Genomic DNA, 18394 nt, shown 5'->3' on the forward strand with positions numbered 1-18394 from the left:
CGTCTTATAAGCGAGATACTGGTGAAAATAAACAAAACAAGGGACAAAATTGTCACAAAACCAGGTTTTCATTGTGAAAAAAAATCTGATAAAGGGAGACAACTCAAACTGAACTTTTGAAATGAACAAACAAAATTAACCCCCTTTGTATGTTTGTTTTAAAATAAATCTATTTTTAGTCGTGGCGACCTTGACATTGGAGATATTGACGTGATTCTTTCGTGCGACACACCGTCCCATGATGGTGAACAAATGTGCCAAATGATTTTTAAATCTCATAATGAATGACATAGTTATAGCCCAGACAAGCTCATTTATGGCTATTTTTTACCTTTGAACTCAAAGTGTGACCTTGACCTTGGAGATATTGACGTAATTTTTTCACGCGACACACCGTCTAATGATGGTTAACAAATGTGCCAAATGATTTTAAAATCTCACAATGAACGACAAAGTTATGGCCCGGACAAGCTTGTTCCGCCCGCCCGCCACCCCGCCAGCCAGCCCGCCAGCCAGCCAGCCAGCCAGCCAGCCCGCCTGCATTCGCCAATCAATTGGACACTTGTCAGTTGTTTTGAATCATCGCGGCAGCCATTTGCATTTTCTCTAAAGTCTGTATTGGCCCGTACCGTGTATCAGAACGCTATGTTCAGTTACCGATTTATTTGTAATAATATGTATTGTTACTGATGTTGTTGTCTATTATTTTTAAATTGAATTTTGGGGCGTAAGACGTTATATTGTCCGTGATTATTCTTGAAAAGTTTATATCACCTGATTGTCTGCGGGCGATGTCGTTAAATGTCATATAAATTGGCCATTATAGTATACATGTGTAAGCGGCGACACGATGCCAACATGCTTAAAACAACAGCAAAATCAATTCTCAGTTTGAAACTGTCAATTGTTAAATAAACACGCTGCCGATTACAATACTACTTGACAAGTTTGTATCACCTGATCGTCTTTGTTCCAAGTCGTTAATTGTCAATTAAGACATAATTGGCAATTAGGCTATCCTCTCAAATAAGTTATCAGTTTGCAACTGTCAATTGCCCCCTAATGATGATGACACCTTATTTATTAGGGGCCAACAACGACGGGAGCAAAGAGCGACCGCATGCAATTATCCACATATGGCTTTCTTCTTGACACGTGATTTTGATCTGCGCTTTGCAGTCTTTCACTCTATCACGCGATTGGCTAATTTTATGAAAGTAGGCGTTACCTATTGTTGATAGACAATGGGCGTAAAATTTGCATAATCTAGGTAATAAAACTAAACACTTTCAAATTATCTGCCTATTAGTTTTCAATACCTGTCATACAATACAATTAAGATGACTGAAACGATCAATTTTGCTTGTTCATTGATATTACGAATGTAATAATATGTTTGCAATTGTTTGCAATTGTTAGGGCAAATGATTAAAATACGCAATTGTTAGAAATTTTGTTAATTTGATAATTATTTTTAGTGCATGAATATTACTTGAAAATAAATTAAAACCCACTAATATATCATGAAATAAACAAATATTATTTACTTTGTTGTTTGATTGTTTTATTTTTCAGACTTGCGTGAATTACTAATTGTATGCAGCGCGAGTTTGAATTTTTTTTAATGTGTAACTAATTGATGATTTTCCTTAACATTCTGCCATTTTCGGCCATTTTTTCGGCCGATGAAAACGGCAAAATTTGACCGCGTCTTACATGCGGGTCAGTCTCAAATCCACTCATTATAAAGTCCGAAGTCGGGGTGCGTCTTATAAGCGAGGGCGTCTTATAAGCGCAAGTATATGGTATCCAATTATGAAGACCGAGTTCTTCTTCTTGACCAGTGAGTGGTGTTATCCGTGTCAGGCCTAACTGATGACTGTTGACCGGACCGGTCATCAATGACCGGAACGTTGACATGACCGGTGACTGGACCGGTGATCAATGACCGGACCGGTGACATGACCGGTGACCAGACCGGCTGTTGACTGGTGACTGGACCGGTGACATGAACGGTGATCAATGACCGGACCGGTGACATGACCGGACCAGGACATGACCGGTGACCGGACCGGTGACCGGCGGTCATATCATGACCGGACTGGTGACCGGCTGGTCATATCATGACCGGTAGGGACCGGTGACCGGACCGGCCGGTCAGACGTCGATTAATGCACAGCCAAAGGTCCGTGATCAACGTCCCCGGTGACGTACCGATCATATCATGACCAGTGTTGTCACCAGATAATGACCATATGGCGGATGCCAAATGGTCTGGCATTGGTCGATGTCCTTAACCAATGCCATCGGGCAAAGACCGGCTGACGGGTGTCGCCATATGGTCTGATGTTGACCGACTGTCTAAAGGACTTAGCATAGTACGGTTGCCATAGCCCCCGATACCCGGTGACTGATGCTGCAACTTGTCATCCATGGTCTGCGAAGTCACCGGGTATTTATCCACTCTTGTTTCTGCGACCATTATGTAGTCGAATAGATGAAAAACAAGAGCAAAACATATTCAACCATAAACTGGTCACAGACCAGATTATCATACGGCACATACAATCATTATTTGACCATAATGAAAATTATAATAATCCTGCTGTAGATCATAAATTAAACAAAAGTTTAATTCAAAACAGATGAAAAATAAAATGACGATCAATTAGATTGTCATACGGAACGTTAAAATCATTATTGCACACAATGGCAAATGATATACAATCTGTCAATAGAAGAACACGCTTTGCACGATCTCGTAACACATTAGAAGGACATGCTTTGCACGTTCTAGCAATGTATTAGAAGAGCACGTTTTGCACATGGTCGTTTGCGCGTGAAAACACCCAGCATGGTAAAAATAAACCATTGTTCGATAAAAACAAGCATGGCTTACCTTTTACAAATGAAACAAAATCCATTAAATCCACACAAATTAATCCGAATGAGAAATAAAAAGATAAATAACACAATTTATCTATTCAAAACCCCTACCAACCAAGTGAAATAAATCGAAAAACAATTTTCAATTCAGAGCCGTAAAAGACACATATACACCTGGTCGATCCGGAAAGAATATTGAAGGTTGGTTACAGATTTTTGGCTAGGTTGCATTTCACTATGTTTAACCTGGCCTGTATTGCGGTATTGGGGTGGCGGATTCCCAGTTGAAATTCCGGTGAGTTAATTCCCCTTGGAAAGGAGAAGCATGAGATAGCAGGTCAGTATTTATGACATTAAAAGGAAAAGTGGTTTCTGTTCAGCATTTAATAAAATCTTCACTTGTTTTACACCCCTCATTACACCAAGCCTATCATCAGGGGTATTTCTGCCTAATTTGGGAAAAGGAGTCTGGCCTAATTGGGAATTTTTTATCAACAAAATTACCAATTTTGGGAATTTTCACGTCGATGAAACAGCTTGTTTGGGAAACTTTGGTTTTCATTTATATTAAGGTATAAATTCATGTTAGTCAGTTTAAGTTATTAGTAACATTGTCTTTGTTCAACTAAAATCAATGTAAAATTGGGATGAGTATATGAAACTTTATCCATTTTTTAAACAATAGTGATTAAAACATAACACATGGACACCAGCAGTAAATTACACTAATTCTAAGTAAACAAACAATAAGTCACAAGTCACAGCAACAGAAAATTTTGCTGCTTTATCGGTTTAACTTAGCCTTTGCCATTTCATTTTATAGACCAATAAAAGCTGCGCCATGAGCGCATGATACGCCCGTCGTTCGCCAATGAAGTAGTAAGGTAATAAATAACCCTTTGAATCATTTTTTTACTTCAGTTTATTTGTATTTGAATACATGGTTTATTTTATAAGTACATGAGCATGGAAATCACGAAATTTTGACGAACAAAGTCCCATAACTCTGGAACGACAATTCAGAATTCCGTCAAAAACGAAAGGGGATCAGGGTTTATCAATATTAAGATTGTGTTGAAATTTGAAAAAAATCCATCGAAGGATATTTGAGCTACAGTAGGACATTCAATGAAATCACGAAATTTTGACGAACAAAGTCCCATAACTCTGGAACGACAATTCAGAATTCCGTCAAAAACGAAAGGGGATCAGGGTTTATCAATATTAAGATTGTGTTAAAATTTGAAGAAAATCTGTCAAAGGATATTTGACGTAGCGTACGACATTAACAGACGGACGGACGGACGGACGGACAGACGGACGCGGGGTATACCATAATACGTCCCGTCATAGACGGGCGTATAAAAAATCCATCGGGGGATATTTGAGCTACGGTAGGATACATGAACAACAATAACATTTAAGGTCACAGTGACCTTGACCTTAGAATGAATGACCTTGAAATGACCAGTGGTCATCTAAGTGTGCTTGCAAACCTTCATGTCAAGTTTGAAGACTCTATGTCCAAGCATACCAAAGTTATAACAATTTTAACATTTTAACATTTAAGGTCACAGTGACCTTGACCTTCAAATGAATGACATTGAAATGACCAGTGGTCATCTTCTAGTACTGGCCAATCTTTATTTCAAGTTTGAAGACTCTAGGTACAAGCATACCAAAGTTATAACATGAAATAAGAACTTTAACATTTTTACATTCAAGGTCACAGTGACCTTGACCTTCAAATGAATGACCTTGAAATGTCCAGGGGTTACTTACTAGTTCTGGCCAACCTTCATGTCAAGTTTCAAGACTCTAGGTCCAAGCATACCAAAGTTATAACAACTTTAACATTTTTACATTCAAGGTCACAGTGACCTTGACCTTCAAATGAATGACCTTGAAATGTCCAGTGGTTACTTACTAGTTCTGGCCAACCTTCATGTCAAGTTTCAAGACTCTAGGTCCAAGCATACCAAAGTTATAACAACTTTAACATTTTTATATAGCTACAGTAGGACATTCAATGAAATCACGAAATTTTGACGAACAAAGTCCCATAACTCTGGAACGACAATTCAGAATTCCGTCAAAAACGAAAGGGGATCAGGGTTTATCAATATTAAGATTGTGTTGAAATTTGAAAAAAATCCATCGAAGGATATTTGAGCTACAGTAGGACATTCAATGAAATCACGAAATTTTGACGAACAAAGTCCCATAACTCTGGAACGACAATTCAGAATTCCGTCAAAAACGAAAGGGGATCAGGGTTTATCAATATTAAGATTGTGTTAAAATTTGAAGAAAATCTGTCAAAGGATATTTGACGTAGCGTACGACATTAACAGACGGACGGACGGACGGACGGACGGACAGACGGACGGACAGACGGACGCGGGGTATACCATAATACGTCCCGTCATAGACGGGCGTATAAAAACTACAATGGAAAAACTATACATACAACTAAGCTCATTTTTTAGCATTTCTTTAAGCTTTAAATAAAAAATTATGAGTTTGATTACGTATTTTTTTATTGCAATACTTGCTAATTTGCGGTGATCGCGAAAACACGTTAAAATAGAAATAAGCATCTACAAAGTTTGATTAGAACGTGTAGTTTGCGGTTCCTATTAATTCTTGCAAAGAAATGCGGAACAGTTCGCACTTTATCGCTGTAAATGTTGGTACAAGAATCCGCAAGTTAAATGTGCTTACATCTGAGTCGTTAAACGCATGCTTTATACAGTAATGGATAAAGGGAAGTAACTCTAATTGTCATTAGTGTTTGTAAACGTTTTTTATGATTTTGAAAGAAAACTTCTTTATTTTAATTGGGAAAAATGTCCCCTAGATTTGATTGGGAATGGCGCTGTTTGCTTTGGGAATGCCTCCGTTTTCCGGAGACGCTGACAGTAGTAAAAAACCCCTGATCATCATCAATGACAAATAATATTTTAAAATTCAATAAATCCTTACATATTAAGTACATAAATCAATCCATACAAATAAAACCAGTGATTTCTATGTGCATCATATAAATGAACAGTACTTTAATATTGTCATGACAATCCGAAACTCTATTTACATTATAATGTACATGATTATTACATATTGTAGAGCTTGTGTCCAATTAAAAATCTCTTTTTACTACTGTTATTTTAAAGGGATCTTTTCACGCTTTGGTAAATTGACAAAATTGAAAAAAGTTGTTTCAGATTCGCAAATTTTCGTTTTATTTATGATATTTGTGAGGAAACAGTAATACTGAACATTTACCATGGTCTAATATAGCCATTATATGCATCTTTTGACGATTTTAAAACCTAAAAATTATAAAGCGTTGCAACGCGAAACGATTGAATAATTTGGAGAGTTCTGTTTTTGTCGTTAAATTTTGTGAAACTACGAAGATTGCTTATATAACGTATAAAATACTTCACGGTTATGTACTCGGCGGAATAGCTCAGTAGGCTAAAGCGTTTTTACTTCAGGACTCTGGCAGGACTCCAGGGGTCACTGGTTCGAAACCTGGTCAGGGCAATGTTCTTTTCCTTTTTTTAATTTTATTCTTGATTTTTTACTGGAGCTTTTACGATCCAATGTTTACATTTATCGATATAAAGCATTTAATGAATAAGTTAAAAAATGCCAAAATCTGTGAAAAGGCCCCTTTAATTGTTAATGTACCGCTTAACTCAGCCTTCAAGGCGGTGTACTAAGGCCAGAGTTTTTTGATTTTCTGTTTAACGGGAGCGCCGTATCCAATTTTCCAAAAAGTGAAATAAAAATAAAATGGAAAAAAATAATTTTATTTTTATTTTTTCCTCCGCACCCAACAAAAAGTATTCTTCTAAAAAAAGTTAATAGTGTATTTTAGCCTTGGCTGTTTTACAAAACAATGCTGTTTTTACAAAACAAATAACTTTGAAAACACCCGAAGTCTAAAAAATTTATCGGCGAAAAAGTATGTCCGAATATAGTACACATCCAAAAAATAGGTTGGTGTTACATCATGTTTTGTGTTTATCGGATGAAATTCATTTCGCCCTAATTTTCAAGAAAATCCATAAACAAATACATGTAAAGCAACCTCCCATTTAAATTCCGTCAAACACAATTCATTTCCTCACACCCGATAAAAATGAATACAAATAATCCAATAAAGTTAAATCTCCGATAGTTTTCACACATTGCATCCTTTATGGAGCTAATGTATTAATGCTGTATCTGACAGTACTGCATGCTGCGGGTAACGTAGTATTGATCAATGCCTTTGGGCCATTTGCCACCTGCTGAGGTGTTACAAGTTTACAGTTTTAACTCCTAGAAATCGGCCCCAATATCAAAGACCTTTGATGCCTACCGACAGCATTGACAGCTTGCTTTTTGAGGGATTGGCTTAATTGACGTCATTTGGTAACACTGTTGTGATTGTCAAAGACTTGTGTATGTAAATGTTTTTATTGTTGTTTCTACTGGAATTTGAGTATAGGGTAATTATAATGTTTTATTTAGAAGACAAAATAAATATTAAATATTTATGTATAATATCAAAATACCCCCCCCCCCCAAAAAAATACTTTTTTTTTTATTGTGGGGTGGTTAGTGTATGTAAATACAATTTATACAGAGCTCTAGATAAGGGCCGTACAGCCGTAAATACGGCTTTTTAATGAAGGTTTACGCATTTATTTTTATAAACTGGCCGTACAATTACGACTTCAATATCCCTTTTACGCATTTACGAAAAACATCTGGCCGTATCGATACGTCCGCGTCAGCGCGGCGAGATTGGTTGGTCTGTAACCTAACGGCGCTTTTCGTTAATTAAAATTACCGAAAAGTTTGAGACTGGACTTTGATATGTATGTCTATTCCGTCGCGTCATTTTCAATACTCGTAAACCCGTCAAAAACAATATGGCTATGCGCAAGGGGAGGCCAGCGAGGCCAGCTAAGCCGCTTTCTGTTTAAAAAAAACACTATAAGGCTACATGAGGTCGTCTAACCATCATGAAATCCAATGTGTTTGCTCAGAAAATGACATTGTCGCCCCGATATTGGACAATTTAATTTCATTGGTGGCATCCCTCCTCCCAATCCTGAAAAACTTAAAAGTGAGTGGCCCAGACTGGAAGGAATGATTGAAGGGGCATATAGGTCTTATAGTACACAGAAACTTTGTAAGAAAATTATCCTCCATTATAGAATGTTAATGCCAAATTTTGCTATTTTAGCATCTATTGCTCTTGTTATGGCAGTGTCTAGCGTAGAATGTGAACGTACTTTTAGTGCCCAGAATAGACTTAAGGTTAAATACAGAGCTTCTTTAAGTACAGATAAACTTGATGTTCTTCTTAAAATAAGTATGCTTGGACAACAGCTGCAGCAGTTTGATCCAGTGCCAGCAGTGAAAAAATGGTTACGTGACAAGAAAAGGAGAAAGAAAAGACTTCGTGAAGCATATAAACCAAGGAAAAGGGCTAAAACATGTTAATATCAGATTGACTGTATTACAGTTGAAGTGTTTGCTTAAGCTTTTCTGACAGTGGCATTAGTGTTCTATTACTTAGTTTACGTGTTGGCTTGTGTTTTTGTCAATAAAAATGAAGAAATAGTATTTAGTTATGAGTTTTAATGTGTTTTGTATTTGCGTCATAATTAAAGAAGCTAAATATGTTTATTATAATTGTTGCATATGTTTCTGAAAAGTCAGTTATACACCCTTCAATATCCAAGAACACAGGTAGTACAGTACTACCTGTATTTTTGGATATGGTAGTACAGGTACTAATTGATTTTCAGGGTTACTCCTTTTCTTTCTGTCAGTGGAAGTACCGGTACTAATTTCACAAATCCTTATCTAGAGCTCTGATTTATATAAAGCACTTTCATGCACACTTGAATGCCGTAAGAGGGTTGTTTAGTGTGTTGTTTTCTTTATACTTGATTGTTGATTTCATTAACTATAAAGAGAATTGAATAAGCATGATTCATAATGCACATCTTGTATTCAGTAATTTAAAAGGGTAAACACTAATGCAAATAATTACAAGATAAAACATAAAAAACAAGACTTCTCTTTATTTCTCCTAACTTCTCCCTAAAAATGCCCGTCAAGACAGAAATCACTTCTCCCTAAAATTTGACCCTAGGCCGACCCCTGTAAAACTGTTAATTAGCTGTAATTGTTCTTACTATTAGCTCACCTGAGCAGGAATGCTCATGGTATGCTGTTGTGATCGACACCATCTGCTTTTTCAACAGTTTGTGTGTACTCAAAAGTTTGCTTCAACATTTAACTTCTTTTCATGTTTTTAAACTTTTTTGAGACCCCTCACACTTTATACTGACTGGACACTGTCTGGCAATACCAGGCAAGTTTACAGGTAGTTATTTTTACTGTTTTTAGTATCTTCCAAAAATAACAAATATATTTTTTTTATAATGCTTTATTTATTTTTATTTTTCCTACGAAACTTTTTTGATTTTTTGTTATTTTTTTTCCCTCCTACTCAAACTTTCAAAAAAAATCCTGTTAAACAGAAAATAATAAAACTCTGGCCTAATTGCGCTGGCAGAAAGGAGAACTATCAAAACTGTCTGCAAAATGACACTCGCTTTCATCTTTTGGTCTAAGCCTTTATTGTTTGGAGTGAATGGCCATGTTTACTAGTTGACTGGAATAGCTTTTACAGCAGTCGATTTGTTACTGTGATGAGAAACTGATATCATAAGGAGCATCATTGATGACTTTATGGCACTTGTAAATAGAGAATTTTGCAATGGAAATGTTGAAGAAAAAAAAGGCGATGTAAAAAAAGAAGGCAAAGTCGACTTCTCCTTCATGTAATGGGCGATGTTATTATGTTCCGGGCAAAGTTATCGCCCACGTCACCCTCACGGCTAAACCCTGATACATGTATGCATAATGTTTCATCAAAAGTATGTGCAAGATAAAACACTCACACATTTTGCATGCGAGAATAAAGATTAACATTATTTTGTTGGAATGGGACACTTAGGTATGTTTATGAAAATGTATGTTCCTATTAAACATATAAAAACCACGTTAAGTTAACAAGATAGACTTGAAACATAAAGCCTACACATACCTTCTGCCAGATTCATAGTCAGCAATATCATAGTACAGCTTGGCAAACTGGTATCCTCGGGCATTGCGCTGAAATTGTATAAAACGCTTGTTGACATGTCATTTATCCTTGTAAATAAATATTGCTGTTTTTTGTAAACATATAGGCACTACGCTCTCAATAATTTAAGCTTCACATATTTGTAATCATTTTTTGGTCCAATCCCCAATCTCAAAAAGTATGCATTTTTCTCAAATGACGGGCCTTGCCCTAAAATTCTCAGTTGAAGGCTTCCAAAAAAAAATCTTTTTTTTAAATAAATCACAATATTCAGATTATTTCTCTAAGCAGCATTTTGAGTGAAACTTAGCAACTACATGCATATTATTAACAACTCATTTTATCTCAATTTATAGATCATCATCATCAATCCCTTGACTGGTTTGGCCATTAGGGGGGATATGTATGAGGGACAATACAAAACTCCTCCTCCAGACAGGTCTGTTGTATGCTGCTGAGAGTTATTCATCTAATGGAAGGGACATCAACTCTTTTACATTATCCATCCAGCTATTCTTCTGACGGCCTCGACGCCAACCTCCCTCTAGCGTGCCCTTGAGAACTGGCTTGCACAGAAAATTGTGCCTGGTGTTGTGTCCAAACCAAGCCAACTTTCATTATTTGACAGTTGCCAAAAGAGGCTCTTGTGGACCAATAGGAATTGCCAGTGATTTTTTTCACCCAATTGGGAATGGGTCCGGTACTCATGCCATTGGGAATTTTTTGCGTCGTGAAATCATCAAATTGGGAAAAAACGAGTCACGAAATCTTCCAATTGGTAAAAATCAAGTTGTGAATTGTACAAATTGAAAAATGGTATTTTAATGACTTTGTTTAACTTTTGTCAGCTTTAAATGACACAGGAAAGCAACATAAACTTTTATTCACAGTCTTGCACAAACAACAACATGCTATCAGAACACAGATGGTGTTGTAATTAGTTGTATTATTTTGCCCTTTTAAGTTGCTGAATACAAGATGTGAATTATGAATCCTGCTGATTCAATTCTCTTTATTGTAAATTAGATCAACAATCAAGTATAAAGAAAATAACACAATAAACAACCCTCTTACGGCATTCAAGTGTACATGAAAGTGCTTAGTGTTTTTTTCATTAAAAATCAGGGCTGGTATCTAACTCCATTCCCAATGAAAAAAGTATATATTTTCCCCAAATGTGTCTCAAAAATTCCCAATTGAATCTCACAAAAAAAAAAAAAAAAAAAAAATTTTCCAGAAATTGGGACGGGTCCGATTCATTTTGGGAACGGGTCCGTAGGTCATTGGGAACGGGTCAAATTCTTGCATCTTGCATTTTGTGTGCGCGTGAAGCGACCAGGTCTTGCAGCCATAGAGTAGAATGGGGACTGCGAGGGACTTGTAGAGCCTGTGCTTGGTGGAAAACCATCCTTGGACAGGGTTTGGCCCAAGTACTTGAAGCTGGTCAATTCTTCTAGCCTCTGGCAGTTCATGGTGATGTCTAAACAGGTGTTGGTCATGCTGTTCACCATGATCTTCTGAAGTTCAACATCATCATAATGACCTCCATCCAGTATGCTCTTGCTCTTTCATTCAATCATTGTCTGTTGGTTAGATCTTGAAGTTCACTGCTGTCGCCACTGGTCAATGAGATCAATGTCATCAGCGAATCTCAAGTTTGAGATGGGTCTTTCGGCCCTTGCTACACTTTGGGGGATTGGGGCCGGGGCTTTAAGAGGGGGGAATTTCACCTCGTTTTTGGCGAAAAGGGGAATTTTAGAAGATCTTTTCACCAACCATTCAACACTTAAAATTGCTATATTTTAATGTAATTTACATAAATATATCATGGACGAACCATCTTTCGAACCTCTTAATTTTTTACACGTCAATTTGACTCAAATATAATATTGAAATTAGTGAAACATATTAATTAGTACTCTATTTGATAAATAACTTGTCTCACATGGCTGGCAACTTTAATTGCTATGTAAATCCTCTTTTGATAACAGATTTTTGCAAGTTTCCAGCACATCCATATCATGTAAAACTATCAGTGCTGCCAAAACAACGAGAACCTGCTTTTGAACCCTTCAGTGTACACCATTAAAAATAAATTAGTCACATGTTTAGACCATGGTCACGTGACTTATTGCAGCAGCCAAAATGTGTAAATTGTAAAGCAAAGTTGACAACAAAAATTAGACCATGTTTTTATAGTTTTTTAAGGAAAATCCTTACAAATGTAAAAAGCATAAAGAAATAGTTCAAATACAATGATGTTTACGTGTTTTATGATAATTCTACTTATTCTAACTGTTTTGACGCATTTTCGTCCATTTGGCGCTACGTACGAGTCGTCGTAAACAAATTACATAAAACATCGGTGACGTAGTGCGCATGCGAATAAAATGTAAACAAATGAAGGGTTCGAAAAGAGGTGAGGTTTGAGACGAGGTACTTTAACGATACAATTAATCAAAGGTTAATAGCATGATACCAGCTGGCAATACAGGTATAAAAGTAAAAAAACAACAAGAGATGTGTGTGTCAGAGCACAATGCCCCCTACTGCAGAATATATATTAATACAAAAAAATATCTAACAATCCTCATTCAGAGAATACGTTTACGTGGATTCATTGTTGTACTTTCGTTTCAATAAGGAGCAAAATTGGCATTAGGTTTTTAAACATGAAAATGCGTAAATTATCTATATGGACTTTTCACCTCTTTTTCTTCGCGAATTCGGTTCAGGATATGAGAAACATGTCTATCTACGTCTCGTTTGTTCTTAAACATTGTTACATGTACGTTTATTTAACATAATGCGGACAAATTTTTCGTTTCAAAATTCACCGGTCGACTTTCAGTCATTAACCGTAAAGCAATCTTGTGATTCAAAGATAATATTACGACAATCCAACGGATTGGCCGCGAAAAGATCAATTGAAGGATCTGAATCTGAATCTTTATGAATACGTTGAAGTAACCAAGTTTTGCTTTTATTCGACGGGGAGTGCGCACGAAGTTAATATGATATAGGCAAATGTCAAACTTTTGCCAATATTGCGGTTTTATAACACTTAATAGATGCTGAGTTCACAGTGCTTTCACTGAGTAAATTCAAGTCAAGAATGGTTCGCGGAAAGAAAGAGAATTTAAAATTATCACTGTTAGTGTGTAGTGGCTGGAAGCACTTAGAGTTATTGATTACTGATTTTTACACTATATTTTGATGGATGTAGTCTTCAAACTTATTATCCCTTATAGTGCGTTTCGGTCTTTTTATAACCGGTACGTGCCCCTTCCACTACCTTATACAAGAACGTAAATACAACGTTAAGAGCAGCACCAGCCTCAGTCAGTTTACTGCAGGCTTGGCCGCTGTCCCGAAATAAATATAAGTATCTTGTTTTTATACTTTTATCAGTAGTCAATGTAATAACTTTATATTGTTCGTCACCATTTTATTCTGTATGTCAATTAACATCACTTCCATGTACATACTGTATATATATTTTTAACACGTGACTTTTAACATTCTCTGTCCCCCGACAGACGCCTTCCTGTCATAGTCAGTAATTGACTGTAGGAAGTAACGAGTAGAAGAAGAAGTAGAAATCTTTGGTGGCGTCGCCTCTCTTGAAGTGTTGGGAGGTTGAGTTTGGCCAGCATGGTTGATAGGCATCCATCTTATCTTATTTAGTAATCCTTACTTATAAAGGTGTCACACATCGTTGGACTCGCTCTAGCTAGTCTACGTGGCCTTGCTGGTATGGGTCCCACACTTCAATCCCATACTCCAGTTTAGAACGAATGAAGGCTTGGTATGCTGGGCAGTATCTGAGGTTTCGTCTCAAGAAGCGTCGTGTAGAGTTGGCCCGTTTTGTGACGTTGGAAATGTGGATTTTCCATTTCAAGTCATTGACGAAAGTAATACCCAAGTTTGGGTTTTCTTTGACGTTTTTGAGAATTGTGTTGTCAATGGTGTAGAAGAATGAACTGAGAAGATAACATTTCTTTGTGCTATACCGCATTCCCCAATCATTGAACCATTTTGGTAGGTTATACAGGTCTTCTTCTGGAATTTGATGGTCTTTAATTGAGTTGATGGCTCTATACAGTTGGCAGTCGTCTGCGAATAGCCGGATGTGGGATTTCACTTTTTCTGGTAGATCATTTATATGACAGAGAAACAGCAGTGGCCATAACACTGCCTTTTGGAACGCCAGATCATACAGCAACGTGACGGGACTTCTCTCCGTCAACCACCACGCACATTTCACCTTGTTTGAAGAAGTGACATATTCAGTTGAGTTATGGACCGCATATGCCTTAGTTTTCAAGCTTCAGCAGTATGCATCGGTAGGGCACGGTGTCAAAGGCCTTACTGAAATCAAGGATAATGGTGTCAACCTGTTTGTCCTGGTCATGGTATACTAGCAGGTTATGGGCTTTGACAACAAGTTGGGTTTCACAAGAGTATTCTGAGCGGAAGCCGTGATTAAGGTTTGTTAATACATTGTATTTGTCCAGGTGGATAAGTATATGGCGACAGATGATATGCTCTTATTAATTGGAGATCACGCAGATGAGTGATACTGGTCTGTATATAGTTCTTTGGTGGATGGCAATCTCCTTTTTAAAGACTGTGGCAATGTTTGCGTCTCTTCAATAAGTTGGAAGCTCGCCTGTGTCTACTGACCTCTGGAAGATGGAAGTATTGGCTGGTGTTGCCTCTACATGACAGGCTTGCAGTACTCAGTTTGGGAGTTCATCAGGACCATCTGCTTTACGGACTTTGATGTTATGTAGCAGCTTGAGTACATCGTCCTCACTTATGTATAGTGGAGGAATATTGTCGTTTACCCGGCTTGTTAGTTGCGGAGTTTGCTGGTTTATGTCGTCTTGGTGAAAACAGACTGGAAATTATTTACTTGTAATTTCTGCCTTGCTTTTGCTGTCTGTAATGAGGTGTCGATGCTCTCGTAGAGAGCTGTTCCTATGTTGTCCTGTTTCCTAGATTTTATGTAATTCCCGAAGGGTTTTAGTTGTTGCTTAAGAGGCCCTCTTCTATTAGTTTGTAAATGTAAGTCCGTTCAACTTTGCGCATAGCTCTCTTCGTTTTTTTCTGGCATTTTCGATCGTTGGCCCAATTGTTAGATTTCCTTTCCATTTTGTAGAGTCTGGCTTTGTGTTCTAGCTGATGTTTGATGTTTCAGGAGATCCATGGAGCCGAATTATTTGAGGATTTCAGTTAAGATGGTATATTTGCCTAAATAGCTGATGCAATTTTTGGTCATGTGACTGCATAGTCTCATAAAATACTAGTAGATTTGTTTACATTCTATGACAGAATCCAAAATAAATCACGATTTTTATAACTACATAACTGGACCAAGACTACATTAAGGCTGTTCTTTAATCACTAGCATGTCTATCCGTAGTATCAACCCTCAAAATCAATACATACGAACTTTCGAAGAGAACAAATACAAAAACACGCATGTGATGTATGTCAATTTATATTTAAATGTGTATTCTCGTATATAACAACTAAAACTACATTTAAATGGCATTGTTTTGAAAAAATACTGGCTAGACTTAGCTCCGTGAAGTAATCTTAATCATGTACAATGGTTCTCATAATATCGTCCCTTCTGATTGGTTGCTAAGGTTTGTTACTCTGCACACATGCTTGTTCTAAACAAGTATCTGAATGGAAAATCTTGCGAAATCTTGTCAAAAATGTTTTGACATTTTATTCAAAAAATAAGCGTCATATAACAGTGTTCTATATGTGTTCAATCTCTTTTTTTCCGTTTTTTTCATTCTATCTGTTTTATAAACCCTCCGAATTACACAAAATATACGTACCAGGTATACTAAATAAAATAATGCTCGTTTTGTTGAGCTCTATTATCAAAATATTTATAAAAAAAATCACAGTACTGTCAATAGCCATAAAAATGCCAATTATCCACACAGAGAAATAGTTATCGATTGCCGCTACACTTTGAGTCAGGGGGCGAGGATGAAATTGGTTTTCTGGATAATTTTGTATCATCTATTGTTTGGTTTGGTTTCGAGTGCTCTATAATCTTGCTGATTCATCAGTACACACGGAAAGAACTCATGACAAACTTTGACTTAAGAAGCAAACTTATTACCGGTATTGGACGTTTTTAATTTGTAATGAATGCATCTTTGGTCTAAAAAACAGCAATTGCTTTCGGTTTCCATTTTGGCTGCATGCTTAGCATGGCATGCTGATCACAACTGAGTAATGTGTGGGGGTTTTCAAGGTGACTTTCAAGAACGAAGGCTCTCTATATTTATACATGTCTAACGAGACGTTACCGCTGTTATAATCCTATAAACAACTATGAATGAAGCGGTATACGTAATGTTAGCTTATTTTACCTATGTAAAAATACTATGATATTCAACAATTAAGTGAGCTTAAGGCAAAGCAACATACGGGCGACGTGTATGGATAAGTTCACAGACGCTGATGCGGATAACGCATCACACACACGCGAAAATAGGTCTTAAATGGGCTTTAGTTTTGGGCTACAGTTGCAGAAATGATAATCTTTACTTCAAGGCACTACATTTTCACAAATCTATATTTCCGCTTCATAAATTAATCGCTGTCATAATAACGTCAATTGTGGTTGGATCTGCGGTAAACGCATTTAGATCTATATTTTTATGAATGCTGTATTTCAAATATACAAAATAATAATCAATATTTAACTTCACGTGGACGGTTAAACTTGAACTAGTTATCGCATACTTTGTTTAAAACACATTGTATTTCAAGCCTTGAATGCTCGATTTTCATAGACTTGATTTTCAAGCATTATTGAAAATTAAACGTGCTACAAAACACAAAGTACAAACAATGTCGTTATTTCCCGCGTCAGACTAACATACGGTGTACATCCGCTTTCCGCCAATCAGTATACGTCCGAATGAATGTGCATGTAAAATCTTTTATTTTTATGTTTTAGCAATTCCCAACTGAATCATTACTACTTTCTCACAATATAATAATTACAATTTAACAAAATAACAAAACTGTAGCATTCTCATTTCATGCCAAATATATATAGAAAGCTATGAAATGTTACCATGTACCAAAACACATCAAAACATGGTCGAAAATTATCGATACTACTGACATACACGTATACCGCAATAAGCAAGCTTTTCAAGAAAATTGCATTTTTCTGCTGGTACAAACAAAGCTTTCTCATTAAGACTTCTTTCAATATCACATCCACTTTGAAATGTTTTTATAGTTTTATCAAAGGCAGTGGCTACAGGTACGGATCCGTACCTCTAGAATCTGGTTCTAGAGGTACGGATCTGTACCTCTAGCCAAACCACTGGGGGTTTGCTACATGTACGGACCTCCCGTTTTCACATATTGTGTGAACTTTTTCATAGTTAAATTGTTCCACACTAACATGTATGTAAGATCAATAACAACAAAGTATGTAGATCTACCTTAATTTAAAATCAAATGCAATTTATCCGCTCGACAGGACTCGTTTGTTTGTAAACATTGTTCAGGTAAGCGATAATAACCAAGGAACACCGGTTATGGTATATAGTATCTATTACTGCTACTGTAGTGAAAGCGTTGTTGTCTCACGAATGAGAGCGTTCAGTTATAGTCTGACATAGTGACCATTATGAGGTGCAACATAATAATTATTCCAAGTATATTTTTTAATGAATAATTGCACTTATGTCGGACTACATCCAGGCCACACCACGTGGAGGAGCTCTTGTCCATGGCCCTTATTAGCTCATCTATTTTTTGAAAAAAAATTATGAGCTATTGTCATCACCTTGGCGTCGGCGTCCGGTTAAGTTTTGCGTTTAGGTCCACTTTTCTCAGAAAGTATCAATGCTATTGCATTCAAACTTGGTACACTTACTTACTATCATGAGGGGACTGGGCAGGCAAAGTTAGATAACTCTGGCGTGCATTTTGACTGAATTATGTGCCCTTTTTATACTTAAAAAATTGAAAATTTTGGTTAAGTTTTGCGTTTAGGTCCACTTTTTTCAGAAAGAATCAATGCTATTGCATTCAAACTTGGTGCACTTACTTACTATCATGAGGGGACTGGGCACGCAAAGTTAGATAACTCTGGCGTGCATTTTGACAGAATTATGTGCCCTTTTTATACTTAGAAAATTGAAAATTTTGGTTAAGTTTTGTGTTAAGGTCCATTTTATTCCTTAAGTATCAAAGCTATTGCTTTCATACTTGCAACACTTACTAACTACCGTAAGGGGACTGTGCAGGCAAAGTTATGTAACTCTGACTGGCATTTGGACGGAATTA

At 36.7% G+C, this 18394-nt stretch overlaps 2 protein-coding genes across 4 annotated transcripts in view; one reads left to right on the forward strand and one right to left on the reverse strand.

The window, feature by feature from the left end:
* Positions 1 to 12936, reverse strand: part of LOC127841331 (E3 SUMO-protein ligase RanBP2-like) — a 76538-nt gene extending 63602 nt beyond the window's left edge. Inside the window, 2 exon segments of the mRNA XM_052370060.1 lie at positions 10010 to 10077; positions 12757 to 12936. Coding sequence (XP_052226020.1) covers positions 10010 to 10077; positions 12757 to 12828 — 140 coding nt within the window. The 5' untranslated portion in view covers positions 12829 to 12936.
* Positions 12937 to 16959: 4023 nt separating this feature from the next.
* The window catches only part of LOC127841333 (histone-lysine N-methyltransferase NSD2-like), a 43147-nt gene continuing 41712 nt past the window's right edge, over positions 16960 to 18394 (forward strand). For 2 of the 3 annotated variants that reach the window (XM_052370061.1, XM_052370063.1), the window contains exon 1: positions 16960 to 17018. The gene's annotated coding sequence lies outside the window, so the exon portion shown is untranslated. The remainder of the gene's footprint in view (positions 17019 to 18394) is intronic. The other variant, XM_052370062.1, reaches the window with a different exon arrangement.

This window comes from Dreissena polymorpha, chromosome 8 (assembly GCF_020536995.1).
Source record: "Dreissena polymorpha isolate Duluth1 chromosome 8, UMN_Dpol_1.0, whole genome shotgun sequence".
Classification (NCBI taxonomy): Eukaryota; Metazoa; Mollusca; class Bivalvia; order Myida; family Dreissenidae; genus Dreissena; species Dreissena polymorpha.